Below are 26372 nucleotides of genomic sequence, written 5' to 3'. Positions count from 1 at the left end.
CCCCCCCCCCGCCTGATTTGTTTCTAGGTTGGTGTACAGGTCAGCTACGAGGATCTGTGCAATGGAGAGCAATGGAATGTGTGCAAGGCATATGCAACATTTGTTGCGCAAGGAAAGTCAAATGCTAAGGTAGGCATGGATCTTGGAGAGTTCTACATGTAACTTCTTGGATATTGGGAAGAAATGGCATTGTTGGTGGTTTTTCCACTCCTTGCCCCTTAAGCATTTCTCTTAAGGTTTACTCTACTGCCTTTTTGAAGAGTACATAGACTCTTGTTGAGTGCGCTTTTCTGGCTGTTTACCATAGTCCTTAATATATATTCATAAACATAACCTTTATCATAGTTCTTTCAGTTTTGTGAAGTGTGTTTAGTGCAGCTTTACTGATGTTTAATTTTGAGATGCTGAGCTTTGTATATTGTACAAAGAAAATACCTTAACTCATGCATGACTCCCAAGCTGGTCTAGAATTTTGCAACAGATGAACTGAATAAATGTGTTAATGTCCAAGTGGGTAAAGGACAACATAAATATGATTTGATGCAATTGGCAGCATACTGATCTCGAAGCACCGCGCCTGTCCATAAGTCGACCTCACAGATAAGTCAAGGGCAGGTTTTGAGCAAAAAATCATGGAACCTTCTATGACCCTTGGATAAGTCCGGGGTTAAACTTAGGGAGGTATCTGACTATGGTTTTGTCTGTTTTTACCTGAGGCCAGATCCTGAAAAATAACCTTCCAGTAATTGTTACTTAAAAACTATACTAAACTAAAGTCTCTAATTTATTAAAAACATTACACATTACAGATATTCTTCTTTGATAAAAACACATGGGAGTGAAAGGACTGGAAAGAACACCTCTTGCCCAGGGAAGACCCTGCACAGTGGGGAGATTTAGATGCACATGGGGTTTCATTTCATCAAGCGGGGAGTCAGATCTGGGGGAGGGAAGGGGAGTGGAAGAAACTGGAAAGCAGCACCTGATTTACTCAGATGTAGACCCTCTTCAGAAGGAGGGGCAGCAGCGCCTCTTGGGGTCTTGTGTGGGGTTGTAGGATTCCTGGCAGCCTCACCTCTTGCTGGTCCCCCCCATTGCATAAGGAGCCGGAGAAGCCCTGGGGGAGGCAGGGCGGTGGGGGGACAGACTGCTGGCCCGGTGCTCCCCCATGCCCACTCAGAGCTGTTAAGTTCTGCCTCCTGTGGAGGCAGGGAGCGGAGCAGGGGCGTCCTGGCTGCCACCGCCGTCACCAGAATGATGGAGGGCAGGGAGCGACCTGCACTCCCACTCCCTAGTGCACAGCTGCGTCTGTGGCAGGCACGGAGGGAGGCATGCTGCCCCCGCACCAGGGAGCATCTGGCGGGGAGCAGGCAGCACAGGATGCTCCCTACATGCTCCCTGCCCTCCATTGGTCCGGTGACAGCTGTGGCGGCAGCCAGGACGCCCCCCCATTCCGCTCCCTGCCTTTGCGGGAGGCAGGACTTAAGTGAGTGCGTGCAGCAGCTCTGAGTGGGCACGGGGGAGTGCCAGGCCAGCAGTCTGTCCCCCCACCGCCCTGCCTCCTCCAGGGCTTCTCCAGCAACTTGCGTAGTGGGGGGACCAGCCGGGTGGAAGAGAGGCTGCCAGGAATCCCACAACCCCACAGAAGACCCCGGGAGGCGCTGCTGCCCCTCCTCCTGCAGAGTCTCTCCCTGACCCAGGCAGGGTGCAAATGGCGCCCTTGCTGCCTCAGTCTGTCTGCATGACTGTGCAGATAAGACGAGGGGGCCGATTCTCCCACCATTTCCGGGCACAAATTTATCGCCTTATAGTCAAGTATCTATGGTAATTCTTTTCACAACTTAAGGACAGTTGGATTCAGGTTCAGCCAGGCAAAAATAGCCACACTGTATCCAGCAGATCAAGAGACTTCAGAGGTGAAAGGGGCTTGAAATCCCCTTGCATCTCTCTAAGCTCATCCACAGTGAGTCTGCTTGGACCTGGCACTAGCGATTTCACTAGTGTAAGTCTGAAAAGAAAAGGAGGGCAGGAAGGCTGCAGGAAAGAGGGATAGGATCCAGTGCATGCCATCACTGCTTAATCCATCTCCTCCTACAGCCTTCCCGTCCTCTGTTACATTCCTTCCCTGTCCAGTTTTGTCCCATTCTGCCACCTCCACCCCTTTCCACGTCTCCCACTGACTGATCTGCTCCAGCAGGAGAGCCAATGACATAGTGCACGACTGGAAAGGGCTTATTGCAGTTTTTCAGTAGTTAGCCCTGGCAGCTCAGCTGGCCAGAGTACTCCCTCCCAGTTGATCAATGGTGTCTCTGTGCCACAATAGCTGGGTTCCGGGGATGGGATGATATCACAGTATTGAAGCAAGAATGTATGGTTGACATCAAGCATACTATTATGCAGTAAAGCAGTGGTTGTCAACCTTTTGGTCAGCTCCTAAAATAATGAGACTGGGGACACGCTGCCAATCTTGCCCCCCTCCTGAGACCAGATCTATTCGCCCCCACCCACCCAGTTTCCCCCTACCTTTTGTGTTTTCACAAAAAACCCTGTGAAGTAGCTGCCTAAGCAGGGCTGGCCTTAAGAGTTGTGGGGCAAGAGAGCAAAAAGAGGCTGTGCAGTATATTGAGAACTCAGTTTTGATAATGCAGCACCATTATTGGATTGGATCAGTCCTCTCTTGCACAGGCTTTGAAAAGTTGCTGCGCCCCCCCCCCCGAGGCTTTGAGACCCACAGTTTGGAGAATACTGCTGTAAGGATATTGTCATATGCTTCATGGTTGGCTATATAAATTTAAAGCATATTTGCAGACTACAGGGAGACTCCCCCCTTTAAAAAAAAAGAAAAGAAAAAGAGCACAAGGAAGCAGTTTCCTCTTCTATCAGGAAATGTCTTTGTGTGTCTATGAAGTCCTTGGACATGTTGCTGCCATCTTGTTGTGATGCTTTTGAAAGTAAAGGTTAATTCAGATCATTTTTCGTTCTATATATTCATACAAATTTGACCAGAGCACGCCTATCAGAGAACCTTTGAAGGACAAAGGCGCAATAGTGAGAAGCAGGAAGCCATTCCCATTCACTAACCCTGTCACCTGTAAAAGTGAACAGCTTATTTACTATATTTGTGTTTGAACTGTGTGGTCAGGGCAGAGACCAAACTACAGAGTAATTACACAAAAATCGTAGAGTGAGTAAAATGTGACTGGAGAACATTTAGGATGATGATGATGATGATGCAAATAAGCTCTGAAGTTCTTACATTAAGCATTGGCCAGGTATTCAATTCCATCTTGGAGCTATTTCCCATGAGACCAGGATGAGGAAAGGTCAGGTGAGGATACTGTTAAAACCAGCAGAAGGTCAGCCCTAATGGTATATTATATGCTGTCTTTTTTCCCTTACTTAGATCAGGTTAAAGCCCCTGGTGCCTCAAACAGAAGAAGAAAAGACTGAGTACAGCATTGCTGCTGAACGCCGCCGAATGCGATTGGCCCACACAGATACAATCAAAGGCCTGGTCACAAACAGCCCTGTGCAGCCTGGTAGAGTAACCCACAGGCTCTTTTCTGGTTCTTTTTGTAAGGGCAGAGGTTGCTGGATACCAGTGGCATTGCTGGGGGTGGGTGGGTGTGGGCAGCACCTGGTGTCATGCACGGCTGTGCATACATGCAAATTTTGACATACTGGCCAAAATTTCTAAAATCCTGGTATTTTCAAATAATACCACCATGTTATATGTCATTCGATGTGTAATTTTATGCAGACTGCAATGAAACAAATCCCATTGAAATATCTCTATTCTATCAACAGTTGTAGCAAAAAAAGCCAGTGGGGTGGGGCAATGGTGCATCACCATGCCCACCGTCTGGGCATTACCCCACCTGCATGGGAGGGGGTCCATTATGGGAATGACATGCTGGCCTCCCGCACTGGGTGACACGAACCCTAGTGATGCCATTGCTGGAGGTACACCAGTCTAGCCAGGGTTGGAAATAGCAAAGTGTATTCATGAACAGGAATAATGAGCAGTATGTAGAACACTGAGTAGAACCTAGCCCTATATCTGGACATCAGGAGCACATAACATCCATCTGTAATTAAGAATTCATGTTTTGTGTGAGTACAGCACTACATGTATTATATGAGAAATGGGGGCATGCACATCCCACCCTCTCCTGGTACGCCACTCTGCTGCCTCATGTGAGGAGATGGACTGTCCAAACCAGGGCCTCTGATAGGAATTTTATTGGGGGTACAAAGTTTCTTTTGGGCCCCTTCCTAAAGAAGGAGGGGGTGAAGCAGAGTGGAGGGTGGCCAGAATTGGGGTAAAATAGGCAGGGGGAAAGTAGCAGCAGCTAGAATGGTCTTTGGAGCCCAGGTCTACCAGTCTTCCCAATGCAGAGCTCAGGTCTACCTGCCTGCCCAGCATTGGTAGCTAGATACAGTATTATGGAAAACCAAACACACTCCTAAGTCTCTCTAAAATCTTTCAAATATTGAAAACCATTGCAGGAGATTGGTATCATCATCTAGGCTCACACTAGAATGGAAAGTGTCCTGTGCAGACCAAAACTTGCTTCTGTAGCAGCTGCAGTCCCGCAGCTGTGTCACTGAGCTCCTCTGCACTCCTTCATGGTAAAAGATTCCACAAGCCAAAGAGCTACTGTATCAGGCCTGTTTCCTCCTAGACACTGTTAAGGAATGTATACATTCCTGGACCTGGTGTGTATGTCTTGTGGCTATAGTCGCTGTCATGTGCCCATGGTAATGCCCCCAGCACCCAGACAGTGAGTCTGGGTGAGATTGGAAAATGTAAGATCCCAGGAAATTTCTGGGCCCCCTCCTTTGGCTCCTGGGCCCCCTTTCTGACCATGGGCACAAATGATCCCTTTTACCCCTCTCTCCTAGGCCCTGGTCCAAACCATTACTCATTACACTAATTAAACCAATTAAACCATTTCTGCTCAACACTTCATATACACAACAGGGAACAAATGTGTACACCTTTAGGCTGGGCAAAAATGGGTTAAAGCAGAAAGATGTGCCTAAGCGAGGGAGGAGAGGTGCTCTGACGGTCTGACCAGACTCTACCTATGTTGTTCCAGCAATTAGAATAATAGCATTTCTAGCATTAGCTGGATGCTCAGTGCAATATATTTGTTATTGTATTTATATCAATATACACACAGAGGCTCTTAAATTTATATCACAATTTTTCTTCTATCGTGGAACGCAAGATGACATGCATGGGGAATTCTTATGGGAAAATAAAAATGACCAGAGCTAGTCCAGTTTAGCTACAGCAGAGTGGCTGTATAGATGTAACATGTGTGCTCATTGCCATGACCTGAGAGAGTTCCATGCGTGGCAGTCTTCTGTGGCGGTGCCCACTGATGTTCTTCAGAATCTGTAAGGGGTCACAGTCTCCGCAAAGGAATGGTCAGCTGTGGTCTGAAGCCCCCATTTGCGATCCCTGTATGAAATGATCTATATTGGAGTAACTTAGGACCAAATCCTATCCAATTTTCCAGTGCTGGAGCAGCCATGCCAATAGGGTGTGCACTGCATCCTATGGTAGAGGGGCAGTCATGGAGGCCTCCTCAAGGTATGGGAACATTTGTTCCTTTACCTCAGGGTTGCATTGCTGCTACACTGGTGCTGGAAAGTTAGATAGGATTGGGCCCTCAGACTCTAATCCTAACCAGTTTTCTAGCACTGACGTAGCTGTGCCAGTGGAGCATGTGATGCATCCTGCAGTTGGGTAACAGTCACAGAGGCCTCCTCAAGATGAGGGAATGTTGGTTTCTTTAGCTTGGAGCTGCATTGCCCTTGCCTCAGTGCTAGAAATCTGGTTAGGATTGCCCTCTCAGTCAGGTAGTTTTACAAAGCCTGTCTTATTGTAATTGTTAGTGCTTCTGTTAATGAAACCCCATCAAAGAAACAAGTACTTTTACTACTGATGGGGTGAAATGAACCAAGAGCAAATTATAAGCGGGTTGCTTGGAGAAAAGACGCGATGAGCCCTAGCATGTCTAGCACCCAAAGAAGAAGAAAGCGGCAGGTTGGCCATCATGTAGCAAGTTAGTACAACAGAGTCCTTGAAGCATGATGCTGCTCAAGTGATGCTCAGGGTCCTCCATGCCCAAATTCCTAGTGCCTGTCTACTTACCAGATTGTTAAATTTAGACCCATTCCGCTTTATACCACAAACTGTGGGGGTCTTTGGCTTTCTGGGTTGCATTTAGTGTTCAACAGGAACCAATGTGTGTTTCCTATACCTGATGGTCAACCTGCAGCGTTGCTTATACTCTTTCCTACCAGGCTATGGGTCCCAGCAAACTGGAAAGAGGATGAAGGAATGGGTCGTATGAGTTAGGCTTTGAGAGCAGTAGCTCATGTCCCTAAGTTCTTCATCAGTCGTGAGAAGATAGTTCCTTTCCAGATGCCTCTCTAATGCACATGCGTCTGTCTTTCCCAACAGAGCACGAGAACAGAGACTGCAACACTGTGGTACCTGCAGAAAAGACCAGAGTGGAGAGTGTGGAACTAATTCTGCCCCCACATGCCAACCATCAGGGGAACACATTTGGAGGGCAGATCATGGCCTGGATGGAAAATGTGGCCACAATAGCAGCAAGGTGGGTTATTACCTTGATATTTTTCTGTCTGGGGCCAGATTAAACATGATGGTGGCAGAACAGTCTTTCTTAAATACAGCCTCTTGGTTGAGTATATAGCTGGGATATCCTGTTAAGAAGGGGACTTCTGTTAAGAGTGAGTGGTGCAAACCACTTTCCTCCCTCTGGTTTCCTCACCCAACATAACATGGGTGGAATGGTAGACAGGGAAGATATGAGCCACCAACAGGTCAGTTTACCATTCCTCATTTGCATAGCTCTCTTGCTCTTAAAATCACTTCCCCAACTTTATACTTCTGCTTTATTTTTCTGTGCATTATGGTAACATTATAATGTTACTGTATTGAAGTGCAGGACCTCTGTCCTACCTAAGAACCTAAAACAGGTTTCTCAAACTGTGGGTTGGGACCCACTGGGTGGGTCGCGAGCCAATTTCAAGTGGGTCCCCATTCATTTCAATTTTTTATTTTTAATATATTAGTCTTGATGCTGCCATGGTGTTTGACTGCATTTGGGGACATGTTACAGATCTGTACTTTTAACAGGCTACTATGTATATGCTTTTAACAACGATAGTCAATAGAACTTACTCCTGGGTAAGTATGGGTAGGATTGCAGCCCAGGATTGTTAAAAATTTTCCTGCTTGATGATGTCACTTCCAGTCATGACATCACTTCTGGTGAATCCTGACAGATTCTCATTCTCAAAAGTGGGGTCCTGCTAAATGTTTGAGAACCACTGACCTGAATGGTTTCTCTAGAACCTTATTTCCCATTGTGCACCACAACTGACTTGTGCTCTTTACCTTACTGCAATATATTTGCCCCAAGTAAGCCAGCCAACCAACAGTCAACATATCCTTATCATCTCTCTAAATCAGAGGCTCTCAAACTTGGGGGGTCGCAACGCCCCAGCCTGAGAAGTTCTGCCTTTGCCCCTATAAGGGACAGTAGGGGGGGATGGCAGTGATGCGATCACATTGCCAGCTGGGACCCAGGGACTTGCTCTTTTCTCACCCAGTCTGCTGTGGCATCCAGGGGGTGAGGCATCCATCCTCGGAGCCCTCTTCAGGACTCCCCATACCTCAAAACATTAAAGAAATGCGATTGCAACCCACTTCTGGGTTGGGGGTCACAAAACTGGAAGTGGGTCAAGATCACATTTCTTCCATGTTTTGAGGTATGGGTTCTGCAGGGCTCCCCACACCCTCTGTATGTCACAGCACGAAGGGGTGAGTAAAGACCCAAGCCCTTGAGTCCCTGCTGGTGGTGCAATCTTTCTGATCACGTCGCCACCATCCCCCTGTCCGGCTCAACACTTAGACCGGCTCAAACTTGCTGACTAGCCCTATGTTTTTGATCTCCTTGTCTCCATAACTGTGTTTCTCTTAGAATCTCTTTTATTTTTATTTGTGTATGTGTTTAAACTGGAAAGTGGGGGGAAGATACTGTCCTGGTTTCCACCCTATTGCTGAATTTGCAAGATGAGTAATTCAGCTGGCTCTTTACCTTCTTCCTCAGTGCTTCAGCATAGCTGGTTTCTTCTGTACACAGATCTGTGGTTCCCTTGCAAACTGACCCTAGCTCCCCACTCTCATTCCTGTGATAGCCAAAGGATAAGAGGGTCTGGCAGTGCATGTGGCTAGCTTGCCGTTCTAGATGACATAGCAAGAATGACCTGATTTTTAACTAGTTGCAAGGTTAAATGATTACATGGGCTGTTTTAGGAATACAGAAGTCTGACTCCCTTTTAGCTTGGGAGAGTAGACAAGGTTTGATGCTAAAGGTGTAGACTTAGCCAAGCTTAATCTATGCTTTAAATTTAACCTTCTCAGTCTCTGGTCTCTCAGGGATTACAGCTACAATTTGTTCTGCTGCTTAGTTAAATCTGCACTTATGTCCTTTTAGCTTTCAAGCTATATACTAGTGATATGCCTTTCAAGCTTACTAAGTTTAGTTTTTTAAGGTGGCTATAGTCTCATAGCCTTCCAATTCTCTCCTGTAGCAGTTGCATTGTTAAAGAATCACCTTCTTGGGATTTAACTCTTGATATACTATGCTTTTGCTTTAGCTTTAATTATTGCTCAGCCTGCTTGGCTCTTTAATTTTTTCCCTTAACACTTTGCAAAGATGAAACCCCAGTAATGAAGTCTTGTGGCTCCCTCAGACTATGCCTATGTATAGTATAGATCCATGAAGTGAAAGTAAGGGGCGTTGGTCTTTCCTAGAGGGCATTCATTGCCACCAAAGGCGAGTAACAGTGACACGAATAACGTCATCAGGCACTCACTTCTGATTTCCGAGGTTGTTGCAATCTTCCAAACAGCAATAAGAGTCACGACAGGCAGGTGGGCTTTCCCTAGTGCACTATTTTAATGCTTTGCAGCTCTGCCCACTTCTCCCTCTGATCCTCCTGCTGCTTTTTGGAAGTTCACACCTTGGTCTCCCTGCCAGGGAAGCAGGCAACCCATGGCGCCCCAGCAAGTGCTTCATGATGTACACTTTGGAAACCGCGGCTTTAGCCTGAAGGTATTGTCTTCATTCATTCTGGATATTCGGCAGATTGAAATTGTAAGTTTGTGGAAAAGAGAGGTGAAAGGTAGAGTCGTGTGCTTCACAATCTTGCCTTGCTCCTTCATTGGTAGAAGTTGTCTCTCTGCTCACTGATGGACTTTCCTTACAGCAGCCAAGCTGTTGTTGTTGTGTCTGACTCTTCATGACCCGATGGACCACAGCACGCCAGGCCCCCCTGTCTACCACTAATTGTTGGAGTTTGTCCAAATTCATGTTCATTGCCTCTGTGACACTATCTAACCATCTCGTCCTCTGCAATCCCCTTCTCCTTTTGCCTTCAATTTTTCCCAGCATCAGAGTCTTTTCTAAAGAGTCCTCCCTTCTCATGAGATGATGTACGAGCTTCGTATTTAAGCTTCAGCAATGAACAGTCAGGGTTGATTTCCTTTAGGATCGACTGATTTGATCTCCTTGCAGTCCAGGGGACTCTCAAAAGTCTTCTCCAACACCATAATTCAAAAGCATCTATTCTTCGGCAAGGAAATGGCAACCCACTCCCATATTCTTGCCAAGAAAACCCTATGGACTTTAGTATCTTCCAAGCTGAGGAGTTCTTAAGTCTGACTCTTGTCATTCCAAGTCAATATGTGTTGGATTGTGAGCAATGCAAATTGTCCACTGCTTCTCTCCTGGGACATCAGAGTCTGTCTGATTGGAGCTGTTGTGTTCTGCATGACAGTGGTGCATATTGTATCAGTCAGTATTGTCTAAATCTCTGAGTATACTCTGTTCTTTGTCTTCTCTAGCCGATTATGCCATGCGCACCCCACCCTGAAGACAATTGAAATGTTCCATTTCCGGGGACCATCTCAAGTTGGTGATCGCCTCCTGTTTAAGGCCATTGTCAACAATGCTTTCAAGAACAGGTACGTCTTTCTATACTCTTCTAGGAATTAAGCCATTTCTGCCCCACGTTGCATAGGCGCAGCAGGGACCAAATGTGTACCCCTGTGAACTGGGCAAAAATGGGTTAATAGGTTTGGTACAGAAATTGGTAGAAATTTTGCCTTTGTTGCCTAAATTAAACAATTTTCCACTACACCAGGACAAATGCCAAATTATCAAATAGGTAACTTTGGTTTGTTCTCTAAACACTGCTTTGCGTACTTTTGCAGGAGTGCCAGAGTAGTTAAAAATTGATTATTTACAAGACATCCCCGGTGACTTGCAAAACCATTACTGTGACGGACTTAATCAAATGGAGAGAAAAGACAGAGCTCAGCTCTGTTCTGTGAATACAGCCAGCTTGTGTTCCTTAAACTGCTTTTGAAAATGAATTCAGATACAGGTCCAGCCTATTTATACACAGATTTTTTATACACGGATTTGACTCAACACGAATGGCCCCTGCAAATGAGAAGGAATGTGCTGATCCCTGGAGAAGGGGAAAAATGCACCCCTTTAAAATCGGTTTGAAAAACTGAACAGTCCTTTAACAATAGCCTCCTTATGAGGGAGAGGGAAGCTGGCTGACAATGCATCAATCCTTCTCTCTCCAGGGCAAGTGACCCTTCCCGTCCCCATGAGCACTTGATAGAAAGATACTTTGCATTGGTGAAGGGAGGGGTCAGAATGAAGCATTTCTAGGCATCTTGAGAGAGACTGATTGTTGGATTGTCATCTTAGTGACTCTATCTTAACATCAGAAAGGTCAGCAAGGCTGTTTTTAAATTACTGGAGCAAAGAAACGTCGTTTTTTAAATTGATTTGCTATAGTTTTTGCCATCCAAGTGAGTACTTGGAAGGAATAATTAGTCTCAGCCTGTAGTTACAGTTCTATAAGAAGCAGAGTGAATAAGAAGCAGAGACTCTCCTTTTGATTAGTCTGTTTGTCACAATGTCTGTCTGTCCATCAAGCAATGCTACAGCTAAAAAAATCTTGTTCATCATTCCAGCATGGAGGTTGGAGTGTGTGTCGAGGCCTATCGACATGAAATGGAAGTCAGCCGAAGACACATCAATAGTGCCTTCATGACCTTTGTAGTCCTCGATGCAGAGGGTCAGCCACGCACACTTCCAGTGCTGAAACCAGAATCCGGGGTAAGAAACAAATGGTGGCACATGGTATAGAAAGTGCTGGATAACAATTTTGAGTGGAATGACCCAGAGTTGCCAATTTAACTCAAGTACAGACCGAAGCATATTTACCATGCAAAACTGACTTTCTCTAAGTCTGTTCTGAAAACTAGATTCATCTGAATTTGGAAGTAAGGGAGGTCTCTGGGGGTTAGTGGAATGCACAGCAGTATAGAATTCTTTATTTAAAAGGCATAATTGCATGCTGGACAGAGAATTGCAGTCCAGCAGCCTTAATTTTCTGCAGCAGAGGATGGTAGTAGACTTGGATATAAGTCATATTCATCGAGTTCCAGTTTCTTCAGCCCAAACCAGTCATGAAATGCCTGCACATATTCCTGGCTCATTTTTATAAATGAAAAGATGTCTTCAGAGGTGTTGTGGTTTGGAAATGAATGTAGAAAAGTGGATGGAAGCTGCTCCCAATTCCTAAATTGCAGGGGATCTCAAACTGGTGGGTTGTGATCCATCAGCGTGTGTAGCCATGTCTCTTATGAGGCAGAGAATGGGGGAAAGCAGTAACGTGATCCCCAGGATTGAGCTGTTGCTAGGGACAAGGGTGGGGGATTTCCACTTATAAAAACCCAGCGCCAGCCTTCTGGGGGAGTCCAGCGAGCCTGCAGACCCCGCCTCAGAGGTCCCCAAGCCTCCAAACATCTGGAGGCTTGGGAAGCTCTGCAGTGGGGTCTACAGGCAGCGCAGATCCCCCAGGGGGCTGGCGCTGGCTGTAGTAAGTGGGAACCCCTCTTTATCCCTTGGAACAGCGCAATCCAGGGGGATCCTGCATTGTTGCCTTCCCCCTCCCCTGCAACAACTTACCTTGGTTCTCAAACTCGGAGTTTGAGAACCGCTACCATGTTGTGTTCTCCTGTGTGAGTGTGGGTGAGAGAAAGAGATGTATGCTTCAGATAATGTTAAATTATCACTGTTTTCTGTCCTATAGATTTTATTCCAAATTGAGCTATGTGAACCTGAACTCCTTTTAAGTTAAAACCTCATATCTGGCTGGTCTCTTAGTTGAGGTTTTGTTTTTTCTTTGTGATTTATGCGACTTAAAATGTAAGCTACATCCCAACTTCCTTCTCTGATAGGATGGCGAGAGAAGATTCAAAGAAGCTAGCGCTCGGAAAAAAATTCGACTGGATAGGTAAGTAAAAACAATGTTGTTGCTCTGGCAGTCTCCGTGCATCAACTTCTCACCACCTCCTCCATCCTGTCTATGTAAATGAATGATATGGGGAATATAGCATTCCAATGATGACCACGTGGCTGTGTTTTTCTAGTGGCTTATTCCTGGGATACAATTATGTTCATAAGTAGGAAAGGGGAAAGAAAAAATATTGTTCCCTTACCCTAAGGAGGCCTCAATATGCCAAAAGCTCCCCTATGACACCACTGCTTCACTACACAGGGAGTGAGTTAGGACTGAGCTGTGAAAAATCTAATCTTAAATTCCGACATATGGAGATAAGTGGTAATAGTTTGTATCCTGCCTTTCTTCCAAGGAGTTCAGGACAGTGTACACAAGTGTCCCCACTTCTTCAGTAGCAAGGCATGCATATTTTACACATGCTGAAAAGTACACTGAAGCTGAACTTTGACGTAGTAGATGGACTGGTATTAAACTTTTGGAACAGGTGAGTGGCAGGATGAATGGATCACCTGACTGGAAATCAGCAATAGGATATCTGGTCATGCAAGGCAGATAGACTCAGTGGTGCTTTTTGTGTGCACTGCCTGCATGTTTGCAAATGGATTTCCGCAGTGGTAAGGCTACAGATTTGCTCTAAAATAAAAATGGAATCCTTAGCTACATCTCTGCCAGTCTCTAACATAAGAACAGCCCCACTGGATCAGGCCATAGGCCCATCTAGTCCAGCTTCCTGTATCTCACAGTGGCCCACCAAATGCCCCAGGGAGCACACCAGATAACAAGAGACCCCATTATGGCGCCCTCCCTTGCATCTGGCATTCTGACATAGCCCTGTTCTAAAATCAGGAGGTTGTACATGCACATCATGGCTTGTAACCCGTAATGGATTTTTCCTCCAGAAACGTGTCCAATCCCCTTTTAAAGGCGTCCAGGCCAGACACCATCACCACATCCTGTTCACATCCAAGGAGTTCCACAGACCAACCACACGCTGAGTAAAGAAATATTTTCTTTTGTCTGTCCTAACTCTCCCAACACTCAATTTTAGCGGATGTCCCCTGGTTCTGGTGTTATGTGAGAGTGTAAAGAGCATCTCTCTATCCACTCTGTCCATTCCCTGCATAATTTTGTATGTCTCAATCATGTCCCCCCTCAGGCGCCTCTTTTCTAGGCTGAAGAGGCCCAAACTCCGTAGCCTTTCCTCATAATGAAGGTACCCCATACCCATAATCATCTTAGCCGCTCTCTTTTGCACCTTTTCCATTTCCACTATGTCTTTTTTGAGATGCTGTGACCAGAACTGAACACAATACACCAGGTGTGGCCTTACCATAGATTTGTACAACGGCAGTATAATATTAGCCGTTTTGTTCTCAATACCTTTTCTAATGATCCCAAGCATAGAATTGGCCTTCTTTACTGCCGCCGCACATTGAGTCGACGCTTTTCATCAACCTGTCCACCAGCGCTCCAAGATCTCTCTCCTGATCTGTCACAGACAGCTCAGAACCCATCAGCCAATATGTGAAGTTTTGATTTTTCTCCCCATTGTGCATGACTTTACACTTACTGACATTGAAGCGCATCTGCCATTTTGCTGCCCATTCTGCTAGTCTGGAGAGATCCTTCTGGAGCTCCTCACAATCACTTCTGGTCTTCACCACTCGGAAAAGTTTGGTGTCGTCTGCAAACTTTGCCACCTCACTGCTCAACCCTGTCTCCAGGTCATTTATGAAGAGGCTGAAGAGCACTGGTCCCAGGACAGATCCTTGGGGCACACCGCTTTTCACTTCTCTCCATTGTGAAAATTGCCCATTGACACCCACTCTCTGTTTCCTGGCCTCCAACCAGTTCTCAATCCACGAGAGGACCTGTCCTCTAATTCCCTGACTGTGGAGTTTTTTTAGTAGCCTTTGGTGAGGGACCGTGTCGAACGCCTTCTGAAAGTCCAGATATATAATGTCCATGGGTTCTCCCACATCCACATGCCTGTTGACCTTTTCAAAGAATTCTATAAGGTTTGTGAGGCAAGACTTACCCTTACGGAAGCCATGCTGACTCTCCCTCAGCAAGGCCTGTTCGTCTATGTGTCTTGAGATCCTATCTTTGATGAGGCATTCCACCATCTTACCAGGTATAGATGTTAGGCTGACCAGCCTAGAGTTTCCCAGGTCCCTCCTCTTTCCCTTTTTAAAGATAGGCTTGACATCTGCTATCCTCCAATCTTCTGGCACTGTGGCCTTTTTGAGGGACAAGTTGCATACCTTAGTCAAGAGATCAGCAAGAGATCAGCAGAGTGAAATACAGTTCTGTGGGGGAAGGACAGAGAATGTGGATTACTGAGGTTGAATGTTGATGGAGAAATTCCCAGAACTCTCTAAGTTTCACACAAAATATACTGAAAGTGGGAGAGGGAAAAACATGACGACAGATTGACTGGATACTGGCTAGACTATAATATTTGGATAAACTCACAAGAAAGATGGAAAACTATGGAGACATATAGGAAAGGTTGCATGGGAGAAAGAGAAAAAACAAGAGACCTGCAAACAGCAAAGATGGTGTAGAAGATAAAAGAAATATCTGATTTCTGTCCTCTCCCCAACACTCTGTTTCTGTATTCTATTTATAAAACAAACGCTCTTCAGGTCTCTGTTTTGTTCTGCTTCCATTTCTGCCTTGTGGTGACATCAGAGCCCCTTCTAGCATGCCTCCTGTTATGTCACGAAAACCTCATAGTGTATTTTTAGCCTTGTGGTTTGGTTGTTTCTAATTCATAATTTATTACAGAACACAGACAGCGGCTTCCTGTGTTATCCTTAAGGCCACAGTTTTGGGGGCATTAATGCTAGATCAATGCGTTCTCTCGAGAGCAGTGTGAAAAGGCAGACTTGAGAAAGAATGAAGAACAATGTATGCTGTGAGCATCATAAGCATGCCAGATTAAATAGAATGTGGTAACTTAGGGGTTCACAGCTTTTTTCCTGCTCAAAAGTCTCTCTCCCCACCGCCCTTCTCTGACAGCTGTGTTACCGAGTCATTTGTACCTGTCACTCTTATGGGCCTTCTTGTAAGCCACAGCTACATCATCCTAGCAGGGGAGTGTAGCGTTCTGAGCAATAAAATAATCTACACTTCACTTATCCTAATGGTCAGAGGGGAGGAATATCTTAAATGTCTAGAGAAGCAAGAGTGCTATTTGCAAAGCGTTAGAGTGAAATACAGTTCTGTGGGGGAAGGACAGAGAATGTGGATTACTGAGGTTGAATGTTGATGGAGAAATTCCCAGAACTCTGTAAGTAGTACCAGGTAGATCTCTCTGTGTCTATTGGTTTGTGTTTGTCTTTGGCCTCATCTTCATTCTTGTATTTTTCTTCTTACATGTAGATACCTTAAGAGTGTCAAATAGCCAACATTTTTCTTTATTTTTGCTGCCATATTCTTCAGAGAACTGGAAATATATAAATGCTGTTGTGTCTCTACTTGTCTGTACCTGGCAGAAGAGGTGGGGGAGGGATGGGGAAACTTTTTTTAAATTAAGGTTGGAATTCTTTCTATCTTGGAATAAGATTAGAACTGATGTGGACTTCAGGTGTGAGAACTTTGGAGACAGCAGATTTGGGAATTATTTGCACTTTTGTATCACTGCTACTAACCTTCCAAAATGCCTCAAATTTTGTCACATGGGATTCTTGCAGTTCGATCTTTCTCCTAAAATGATTCCAGAATCGCACAGATTTGTTCCACACAAGGTCAATGTGCAACACTTGGGCTGCTAAGTTATTAGTGATGATTCAGAAATGTGAGCGAATCTTCCCTATTTGTGAAGCGATCAAATTGTACTGATAGGAGAGATGTGCACACCCATTTTCACCTTTTTCTCTCAGGTCCAGACATTGACCTTCCAAGGCCAATATGACAATAGCTTCTACATATGGAGAACCTCTACATATGAAAAAAAAACATGAACACAAATGACTACTTTACCGTGATTCTAAATACATTTGAAGCCTTGGTAGCATAACAATTGCTTGTGCAATTTTCACACATCTGGAAGTTGAGGCATAAATGTGGTCTCTGTTCTCCCCCGCCCATAGTTTTAACCCTAGTTTGCTGCTAATGAGTGACCAAAGAGTCATAGTATCTCTCTAGTCACATTTTATGAATTGGTCTGACGTCCTAGCTAGGGGTGACTAAGTGAAGGCAATGGAGCTTCCTGTTACCCTTCTTCTATTGCAGACAGTTTTGTAGTGACTGAACAGTGTAGAATATACTACAAAGTTGCCTTTGAGGGCTCTAGTACAGAAAGTATATGCACATATATGCTATAAAAAGTAACACCTCGGCAGAAGCAGCACTGCTTAAAGGATAGCTCTGGCAGAGCCCAGTTATCACATGGGCTGCCCCTTAAGCAGTGACACCTCAACACTACTGAAAGGGTGGCACACATGCTTGGGCTTTCTCAAAAGGGCCACTTTGGCCAATGTGTCACTTTGCAACTGAGAACAGCTGAGGGTCGTGCTGGGAGAATATCACACAGGTCAGATAAAGAGCTTCTGAAGGCTGCATCCAGCCCACTGAACCTTATGTTGACTTGCCTGATCTAAATGACACATGACATGCCTTAGCACCTGTTCTTGAGCCAGAACAACATGGAGTCCCTTCTCTAATATACGGATGCCTTTTGTTGTGGAGCAGAAAGAAATACGGACTTCAGTCCTCTGAAACTGTGGTGTCTGCCTGGATCTTCTTCTTCCACCTACCTGTGAACACTATCCTGTCTGGCCTTTTCTTAAGCTTCTCTGTTTAAAATTGTTCTAGTCATATGGCTTGAGGTCAGGCTGAGCTGTGCTATTGGGTACCTTGGACTCCATCACCATGGCTCTGTCATTCTGAAGGTCATGGATCAGTTGTTATCAGTCAAATTTCTTACTCTCTACACTTCTTTATCTTGGATTCTGAGAATGAGGTTGTATAGGAGTGATATGACTGAGCAAAGAGCATCTTATGACTGCGCCTGGCTGTTGGCACAAAGCTATTTTCTGCTGCTTGAGGTCAGGGCTAGTATTGGACCCAGAACAACAATGTACTATATCAAGGCTGACTTGGGTAACTACCCATTAATTTTGCCTTTAGTCCTTAAATCAAGCCTCTAAACCAGGGGTGTCCAAACCTTTTTGACAAGAGGGCCACATCATGTCTCTCACACTGTATCAGGCTGGGAAAAAAAGAATTACATTTCAAATTTGAATAACTTATATAAATGAATATAATTAGAGATGGAACTTATATGAATGAATGAAGGTCTTGCAATAGCTCAGGGCCTATAAAAGACCTTGCACAAAGCAAGACTGCCCTTTCCTTTGCTGCTGCAGCATCACAGACGTGAAACAGCAAGCAGTGGAGGGAGCTCTCATCCCACAGCTCACGTGAGAGGTAGAACAGTTGCCCACATGCTGAGAGCAGTTGCGTCGGGCCAACATGGGCTCCAGCAAGTTTCCAGAAGGTCAGAGGCTCATTGGAGACTGGGGGCTCCCTGTGAGCCAGATTTGGAGTCCCCGAGGGCCGCAAGTGGCCCCTGGGCCGGGGTTTGGGCACCCCTTCTCTAAACTATTTGCATATGGCAGCTCCTGTCTGAACATGGCCTTAAATTGCTGGAAGGAATAGATAGCAAGCTCTTGTGTCAATCAGATAAAAAACAAACAAACATGAAGGCAAAAAAGCCCCCAAATGCTTTGCTTCTTTGGTTTGGCCTGATTGAGGGCATGTATATTCTGAGGTAACCTACATTGAGTCATAGGAAGCTTCTTAACAGTAAATCAGAACAATGGTCCATCAGTATTGTAAACTTAGTCTAGGGACAAATCTCTAGTATTTCAGGCAAGAATTTTTCTCTTCCCTATCTGGAGATGCCAGAGTTTCAACCTGGGACCATTCAATGCAAACTATGTGCTCTACCACTGAATCATGGTCCTTTCCCTCAAAGGGGACACCCATGAAGATGTGATTACATTCTACAACAGTGTTTCTCAAACTGTGAGTCGGGACCCACTAGATGGTCATAAGTCAATTTCAGGTGGGTTCCCATTCATTTCAATATTTTATTTTTAGTATACAGTAGACTTGATACTACCATGGTATGTGACTGCATTTGGGGAAATGTTAGACCTTTACTTTTAACAAGATACTATGTATATTCTTTTAACAATTATAGTAAATGGGCTTATTCCTGGGTAAGTGTGAGTAGGATTGTGAAAAATTTTCCTGCTTGATGATGTCACTTCTGGTCATGACATCACTTCCAGTGGGTCTCGACAGATTCTCATTCTAAGAAGTGGGTTCCAGTGCTAAATGTGTGAGAACCACTTTTCTACAACATTTTGTTGTGGGACTCCTCTTGTCTTGACACAGTTTTTTCCAGGTGTCTGCCTGTCATACTCTTTCATGTGTAGTTCAGCAGAGTACCTGAGGAACCAAGATGCATTGTGCCAAAATGCAGGTGGAAGAAGGGATATAGCTAATAAAACCATACCTTGATGGTTAATTTTGAATGTGTTGTGCCCTATGCTTGGAAGAAAATGTGTTGTGTTGTCCTTCTGGTATCCTAAACTGATTCCAATGGCAATTATGGGCTTCCTCTGGTTCTCTCAGCCTCTTCAAGACAAAAAGCAAGCTTATGTTAGAGATTTAGGCCTGTTCTTACTCCCTTTAAATGTTAGGGAGTAAAAAAGGTTACTGAAAAAATTAGAAAAAAAGATTCCTATTCTGAAGGACCTACAGTGTTCACCTTGGTGTCCAAACTCCTAGGTATACAGGTCCAGCCTATTTATACATGGATTTTTAATGCACGGATTTGACTCAACAGAAATGGCTCCTGCAAATGAGAAGGAATGTGCTGATCTCTGGAGAAGGGGAAAATGCACCCCTTTAAAATCAATTTAAAAAACTGAACAGTCCTTTTAACAATAGCCTCCTTAATGAGAGGGGGGCAGTTGGCTGACAATCTATCAATGCTTCTCTCCCCAGTGGACCCCTCCCTTCCCCCTGAGCACTTGAAAGAAAGGTGATCCCTTTGCATTGGTGAAAGGAGGGGCTGAGTGTAAGTTCTCAGCTCTTTGTAAGCTCTTGAAGGAGGACTGATTACTGGATTGTCTTGTTAATGACTCTTATCTTACATCACAAAGGTCAGCAAGGCTGTTTTTAAATCACTGGAGCAAAGATACTTTGTTTTTTAAATTGATTTGCTATACTGAGTTTTTTTGCCATCCAAATGTGTGCTTGGAACAGAACCCATGCGAACAATTAGTCTCAACCTGTATAATACTTTTTCCAGTTTATAGTAAACCAGTTTCCTAAGTATAGAAGGGCACAATCTAAAGTTCTTGATCTCTTTGGTCATGTGACATTCCATTTTCCCTTGGCTGACTTCTTGGGAAGTCTTCTTTCAAATGCTCTCCCAAACAGGTTCAATTTAACCTTTTTTCTGTAATGGTCATCCTGTTGTCACAAGCCAACCTTTTGACTTTAATATTGTACCTTGAGTGTGAAAACTACCGGTATGCGGATTTCCCAGGCAGTATTTCATCGTTGACCATGTGCCATCTCCTTCAATCTGAAGGGTTTTTGGTGTCTTCCATTGTTGGCATTTGCATATAGCCTTCTTGGATAGCTAACTTTAAATACATACAAACATAATATACCTTTTTACTTGCAGATGGTTCCTGGGAGTATTACCAATATTACCAAATATTAAAAATGGGTCTACATTTAAGTATACTTAAGAGGAGCTTCTCAAAATTTGTCTTTTGACAGTCAGTTACAGTAACAAATGCACTCTTTGTGTGTGTTACAGAAAGTACGTCACTTCTTGCAAGCAAACGGAAGTTCCTTTGTCTGTGCCTTGGGACCAAAGTAACAAGGTAAAATAGTTTGAACTTGGTGTCCTACAAGTTAATAACTTTTGCCTGTTAAAGGGGCTTTTTGGGGGTCCATGAAAAGTTTAGCAAGAAATGCAGTACCATGTTCTCCTGTATGATCCTGCCCATCTACGGAAGTCAGCTGGGGAGACTTCTGTGTGGCTTGTCACTAACAGAAGCACAGTTAGTGTGAATGAGGAACAGGGCCTTCTCTGTGGTGGCATTCAGGAACTCCCCACCCCAGGAAATGCATATACACCCCACCTACCTACCCTGCCCTTTGCTGATTCTTCACCACCACCAGTGGCTCTCTTAGCTTCAGCAGGCCTTTACGTGATCATTCACTTTTTTAGGGATGGTTTCTCATATAGCTATTTGTTTGGTATAGTTTACATTTATAATAGCTTCTTTGAAAGCTCCGTTCTGGAACAGAGAGACTGTTATTCTTTATTTTGAGTTTTTAAAATCCAAAGTCTCCCTCTTCCAGTGCTGCAGTGGTCCAAATATCTGCACCTCCTCCTGATGCCTGACCGTTTGGGGCTTTAAACAAACATTCTTGCAACATCTAGATGAAGATTACTGGCCACACTGTTGCCCACAGCGGTGTGGGAATACATAGACTGTAGAGCTTCTCTGTGTTACGGATGTCTTGAAGGACAAGGGCCCTCTTGTGGGAAGTAGCTAGAAATGCTGATGATGATGATAGAATTTTGTGTGCTTCTGTTGAAATGGAAATTGTACTGCCAGAATGCAAGCAGCTGGCCTTGGTGTTGTAGCACATGGGCATCTGGAGTGCATATTCAGCCAGGCTTGATTTATTTACTTGTACCTTGGAATACTGGATATAGAAATGAATATGTAGCTGTCACTGTGCAAACAGAACCTTTCCACAATGAGACAAAATGGGCAAATCTAGATTGAAATTTAAGGGATTTGATTTGCTGAATCCCTGATTTATTTTTTTACTTTTTTGCAGTTTCTGCCTGCAAAAAAACTGTAAAAATCAAAACATAAGATATAATACTAACAAGAAACATAGACCCTATAGGTCAATCATAAGATAGCAATACATAAACATGTTAGAAATTCTTTTTGCTGACAATATGAACAGTGTGAGTAGTATTGGAGGGGAGGGGTAAGTAGTGGTCTGTAGCATATAAATGTTCCCCTTTTTCCCAGAGGCTTTCCTGGGTGGGGACAAAACAGTAAGTAACTTCAGGCACTTGGATGCCAGTGTAAAATGACTCCTCCCCCTCCACTTCCAAGCCAGTCATGGCTACAAAAGCAGAGGCATCTCCTCAGCTTTGCTCTTACTTCTCAAACAGCTCAGAGGCAGAGGGGGAGGAGCCACTTTACATGGGCATCTGGGTACCTGAGGACACTTACTGTTTTGCCCTCCTCCAGGAACACCTTTGCCATCTTCAAAGGCCTTTCTGAAAAGGAAGATCATCATACCTCCTGCAAACAAGATGCAATTCCTGCCTCCCTGGGAATGAGTTGCCCAGACAGGAGTGCCACCAGTGAGAAGGCCTTGTCTGTATTAGCCTTCTCTGTCTTGCTTAGAAAAGGGATAGCATCTGGGGCAAAGTTTCTGACTATGACTTAGGCTGTCCTTCAACTGGTCCCAGGGCTTTAAAGGTCAAAACCAGCACTTTGAATTTGGCCCAGAAACCATCAAAGAACTAGCAGAGTTGTTTAAGTGAAAGAGAGAGAGATTTCTTAGGGAGAGTTTTGTTTTCAAAATGGAAGATGACATACTCTTTAAAATCCCATATTCTTCAACAAGCAAATTATATAGATCCAAGAGTAGGCAATCCAGACTTGATTTACAGGATTCCCTGTCCCATTAGTTTGGAATGGAGTTCTGCACATTCTGGCAGGAACACGCAATGGTAGATGGCAGACCTTGTGGCAAAGGGGGATGGAGAAGGTATGGCCAGATGGAAGAGGTCATCCACAAGCTGTGGGCTCTGGGCATTCAGGAGGTACGTACTTTAAAGTACATAAGAGTTCACAACAGGCCTTACCTGCAGGTTTACAATTTTAATAAAGAACAGATACTGCACTTGTTCTTAGCCAAAAGGCATCGCAAATGAAATTCAGAAAGAAAATTAAGATCGATCACTGCATATTTATTGTGTGTTCTATTGCAGGTTTACCTGAGTTACAACAATGTTACTGCACTGAAGACTTTAGTAGCTAAAGCAAACTGGGTGCTTGCCTTTGAAACAGACAAGGTAACTAATCCCATCCTTGAACAGCACAGCAACCCTGTTTGGCCTGGAATGCTGAGCAAGCAGCCAAGGGTCCAGGCTTTCTCTCCATCAGCCTTTTCCTGTAGATGTGGCTGCACAATCTAGATTAATGTACTCCCAGTGAAGGTGACTGTTGTTTCTAAGCACTGTGCTGCTTAATAGAGGGCAGCACAAGATAGAACTTGAAACTGTTTGGCCCTTTGTGTATTTGCTAAATAATCATGGGAAGACTAAACCCTTTGCTCTCTCCACCACAGTCCTGATCTAGATCAAGGTGGGTGGGACACAACTGTCATGATTAAAAATTGGACACACTAGTCCTGTGTGTTGAGTTCACATTTGGTTTGGTCTTGAGTTGCTGGGAAAAGAGAATTCTTACCTTAAGCAAAGCTGTAATATGTGGTGTGGATAGCATTTGTGCTGTTCTCACTGACGTCTCTTAGAAAGCACCTGTGATAACCGAGAGGGGGGCGTGCCAAAAGTCCCTTCCCTGCCTACCACTCGCGGGTGTAATGCTCCTGTCATTTTAGGCAAGTGCTTGTTTCTTCTCCTTGATGAAGTTGGCCATCTCACACAATATGAAAAGATATTCTTCACTCTCCCTAAGCCAGGGCCAGCCCATCCATGAGGCCAACTGAAGTGGTTGTCGCGGCCAACAGATTGGTGTGGGGTGCTCATCTCTGTTGGCCTACTTGCTTCCACTGCTCCTCTTTCTCCTTCTGCTCCCTGGATTGGAAAAGGAAGAGGAAGACGAAGAGAAAGTGGAAATGTGTAGAAGAGGGAAGTTCTGAGTTAGGCCATAGGAGAGTGAGAGGAGCAGAGGCTGGCACATCATTGGGTAAGGGTTTTGGCATGCAGTATCAGGAGGTCTTGGGCCAGCACTGTTCTCAGCAGTAGGTTGATCTTTAACTCCACCTATTATCTGGGATCAGAGAGATTGCTTGGTACAGCTAGCATATATAATGTGTTGAGAGAGGAAAGAAGGGCCTTGTTCTCCCAGGATAAAAACACTGTCTCTTTAGACCTGAACCGATAGCTTTTCTTGAACTCCTGGTTCTCTCCCTTAAACCTAAACGTATACCCAGCTCCAGCTTCCAAAGACTTTCTGGTAAAAGCACCCTGACTGCAGCTGACAAACTTCTGCTCTTTTCCCCAGAAGTCAACTGGCTTTTGAGGATAGTTTGGAAGTTAGCTGCTTGTGCAACTGCACGCATTATACTGCTTGAATGTCAGAGAAATGCTCTTTCAGTGCCAGCATGAAGCTTCTAGCAGGTAGACAGGTTTCCTTGCTGTTTCAGAAGAGGTCTTTGTGCTTGCAAGCATTGTCTCTTGTTCACCATCTTGTATATACTGAAATCACTTCTGCTACACTTGCATTGAACTGAGATCAAGAGAATCTGTATCGAGAGTGTCTCCTTTGGCTTAACTACCTCTCTGTCTGCGTTATCTAAGGTCAGGATGTACACACTAGAGGAAGACAAGTTCCTGTCTATCCGAATAGAGATGACTGTCTGCATTGACACAATGCAGGCCTTCCTGCTGCTCTCGGACCTGCAGCGAAGGCATGAATGGGATCAACATTATGTGTAAGTACAATTGCTCTTTTCTGGGGATGGTATCACTAGTTCCTTACTTTGCAGTATAAGGGATCTTCTTGCCTACAGCCTTTCAATCAATAAACTTCAGAACCAAAAGGCTGTTTTGTTTTTTTATCTTAAATTTTATTCAAATTTTCAAAATGGTTTAAAATGCCACTTGCACAAGTAATCTTAGCCAGTCCCAAACCTAAAAGCTGTGATTCTCTGGAAATTGGATTCCACAATCAGTACCTATGCTGTGGCTTTTTTGCACTCACAATTGAAGCATACCTGACTAGGACACTGAGCTAGATGGACCACTGTTCTAGTGCTTCTCTTAAGAGGCCTCTTCTTTCCTTGCCTTCCTCAAAAGGAATTTTCCAAGTGTTATCTAGTCAATTCTTGTTGTTCTCTAGCTTTTATACTACCGAACCAAAGTTGTTCAATTACAAATACACTCAGATCTACTTCCGGATTTTGAGCACTTTATCTGTTTATGGGAAGCTACGTTAAACAATGTCTGTTTTTCTTGGGTTTTTGCCTTTACAAAAAAATATTATCCTCTTTACAGGAATGCTGAGCTTGTCCAGCAAGTTGACAAAGACGATATGATCTACCGTGTAATTAGCCAGACTATCAGTGATGAAAACAAGCCTCAGGACTTTGTCATCCTGGTATCACGAAGAAAACCTTGCAGCAAAGGGTATGTTGGCAACTGTGTCTTCCCTGTTCTATTTGTTGGGACATCAACTCTGCCTTAAGTATGGTGTATACATATTCTTAAAAGTTATGTCAGAGCTTAACTGGTTTTTCTGGACATTTTGAGGATTAAGGTCATTTTAAAATGTTGCTCAAGAACTAGTGTTGTGTGATCCAGAGCAGTTTCAACCTATATGATATACTGAGTGAACACTGGTTTGTTCTTGTGTTCACAGTTAATGTTAGAGTAGGGGGGAGTTCATTTCGCTTTCCCCTAACTAAATTTTTTTTCCCCAGTGATCCATATGTTGTAGCATTCAGATCAGTCACTCTGCCAACACATCCAGCAGACCCAGAGTACACACGAGGGGAGACCTTATGTTCTGGTTTCTGTCTTTGGAAAGAGAAGGATGAGCTCACCAAGGTAAGCATCTAGACTTCTAGGAGCACGGCACAACAGTGCCACAATTCACACAGTCCTTCAAGCTATGGGTTATAGCAGTGGTTCTCCAACTTTTTAGCACTGGGACCTACTTATTATAATGACAATCTGTTGGGGCCCATTGGAAGTGATGTCATCAAGTCTAATATATTAAAAATGAAATATTGAAATGAATGGGGACCCACCTGAAATCGGCTTGCAATCCACCTAATGGTCCCACAGTTTGAGAAACACTGGGTTAGAAGACTGGGAACCTGCCATAGGCTTATGTGTTCCTTTGATCTGGCTCATGAATTCCAAACTGCTCAAATGCTAGCTTGCTGTGATGTGCAAACTGAGCAAACTATAGCAAGTGTTATCCTGAACCATGGGAGTTTACAAATAATGGTTTAGGGCTTAGTGCAAATCATACATTAGTCTGATCTGGATATTGTGGCAAGCTATAGTTAAAGCAGGGAATTGGAAAATTGACACTTTTGAGGGAAAGAGGCATGAGGAAGAAAGTCCCTGTGAGCCTAAAGAACATTTTGTAACTGAGCCAGTTGCAACATACTCTATTTTACATCACAACTTGTTCTAGCTAGCAGTCCTTCTTCTTCAGCTCTCCAGGCAATGCTTAATATGAGTTCCTTTCTCTTGTAAAAAGCCTTGAGGCTCCCCATCTGTTCATGGTCTCAGTTCACCAAATTTGCCTTGTGCTTTAAAAACGTTAGGAGTGGCACATCCTGACTCATGTTACTTGCGTGTACCTGACTGATGGATTCTTTTATGGTACACTGGGTTGGAGCATATACTCCTTGTGGTCCTTTCCAGACCACTCATCTCCAAAATGGGCATTTTCCTGGCAAATACTGTACTTTACAGGACTGTGCAGAAGTATATTTGGGAATAATCCCATGAAGAATAGTTATTGTGACATCTAATGATGCACAGATACAGTCAGAAGTGATTCCCACAATTGGGAGAGTGCTTCCTGGAACTGGTATTGTTATGGAAACTGTTCAGAGTATATATCTGTGCAACTCTAGTTCATGCAACAGTTTTC

General features: G+C 44.3%; 1 protein-coding gene across 5 annotated transcripts in view; it reads left to right on the top strand.

The window, feature by feature from the left end:
• ACOT11 (acyl-CoA thioesterase 11) overlaps positions 1–26372 on the top strand; it is a 71680-nt gene that overhangs the window by 43462 nt on the left and 1846 nt on the right. For all 5 annotated transcript variants that reach the window (XM_066623991.1, XM_066623994.1, XM_066623990.1 and 2 more), the window contains 11 exons: positions 28–129; positions 3404–3539; positions 6479–6635; positions 9956–10075; positions 11105–11249; positions 12377–12432; positions 20291–20357; positions 22508–22591; positions 24062–24195; positions 24758–24889; positions 25183–25309. In XM_066623991.1, coding sequence (XP_066480088.1) covers positions 28–129; positions 3404–3539; positions 6479–6635; positions 9956–10075; positions 11105–11249; positions 12377–12432; positions 20291–20357; positions 22508–22591; positions 24062–24195; positions 24758–24889; positions 25183–25309 — 1260 coding nt within the window. The remainder of the gene's footprint in view (positions 1–27; positions 130–3403; positions 3540–6478; positions 6636–9955; positions 10076–11104; positions 11250–12376; positions 12433–20290; positions 20358–22507; positions 22592–24061; positions 24196–24757; positions 24890–25182; positions 25310–26372) is intronic.

The sequence above is a fragment of the Tiliqua scincoides genome, chromosome 4 (genome assembly GCF_035046505.1).
Source record: "Tiliqua scincoides isolate rTilSci1 chromosome 4, rTilSci1.hap2, whole genome shotgun sequence".
In the NCBI taxonomy this organism is placed as follows: domain Eukaryota; kingdom Metazoa; phylum Chordata; class Lepidosauria; order Squamata; family Scincidae; genus Tiliqua; species Tiliqua scincoides.
Note: the sequence above shows the minus strand (reverse complement) of the source record. Positions and strands in the feature narration are given on the sequence as shown.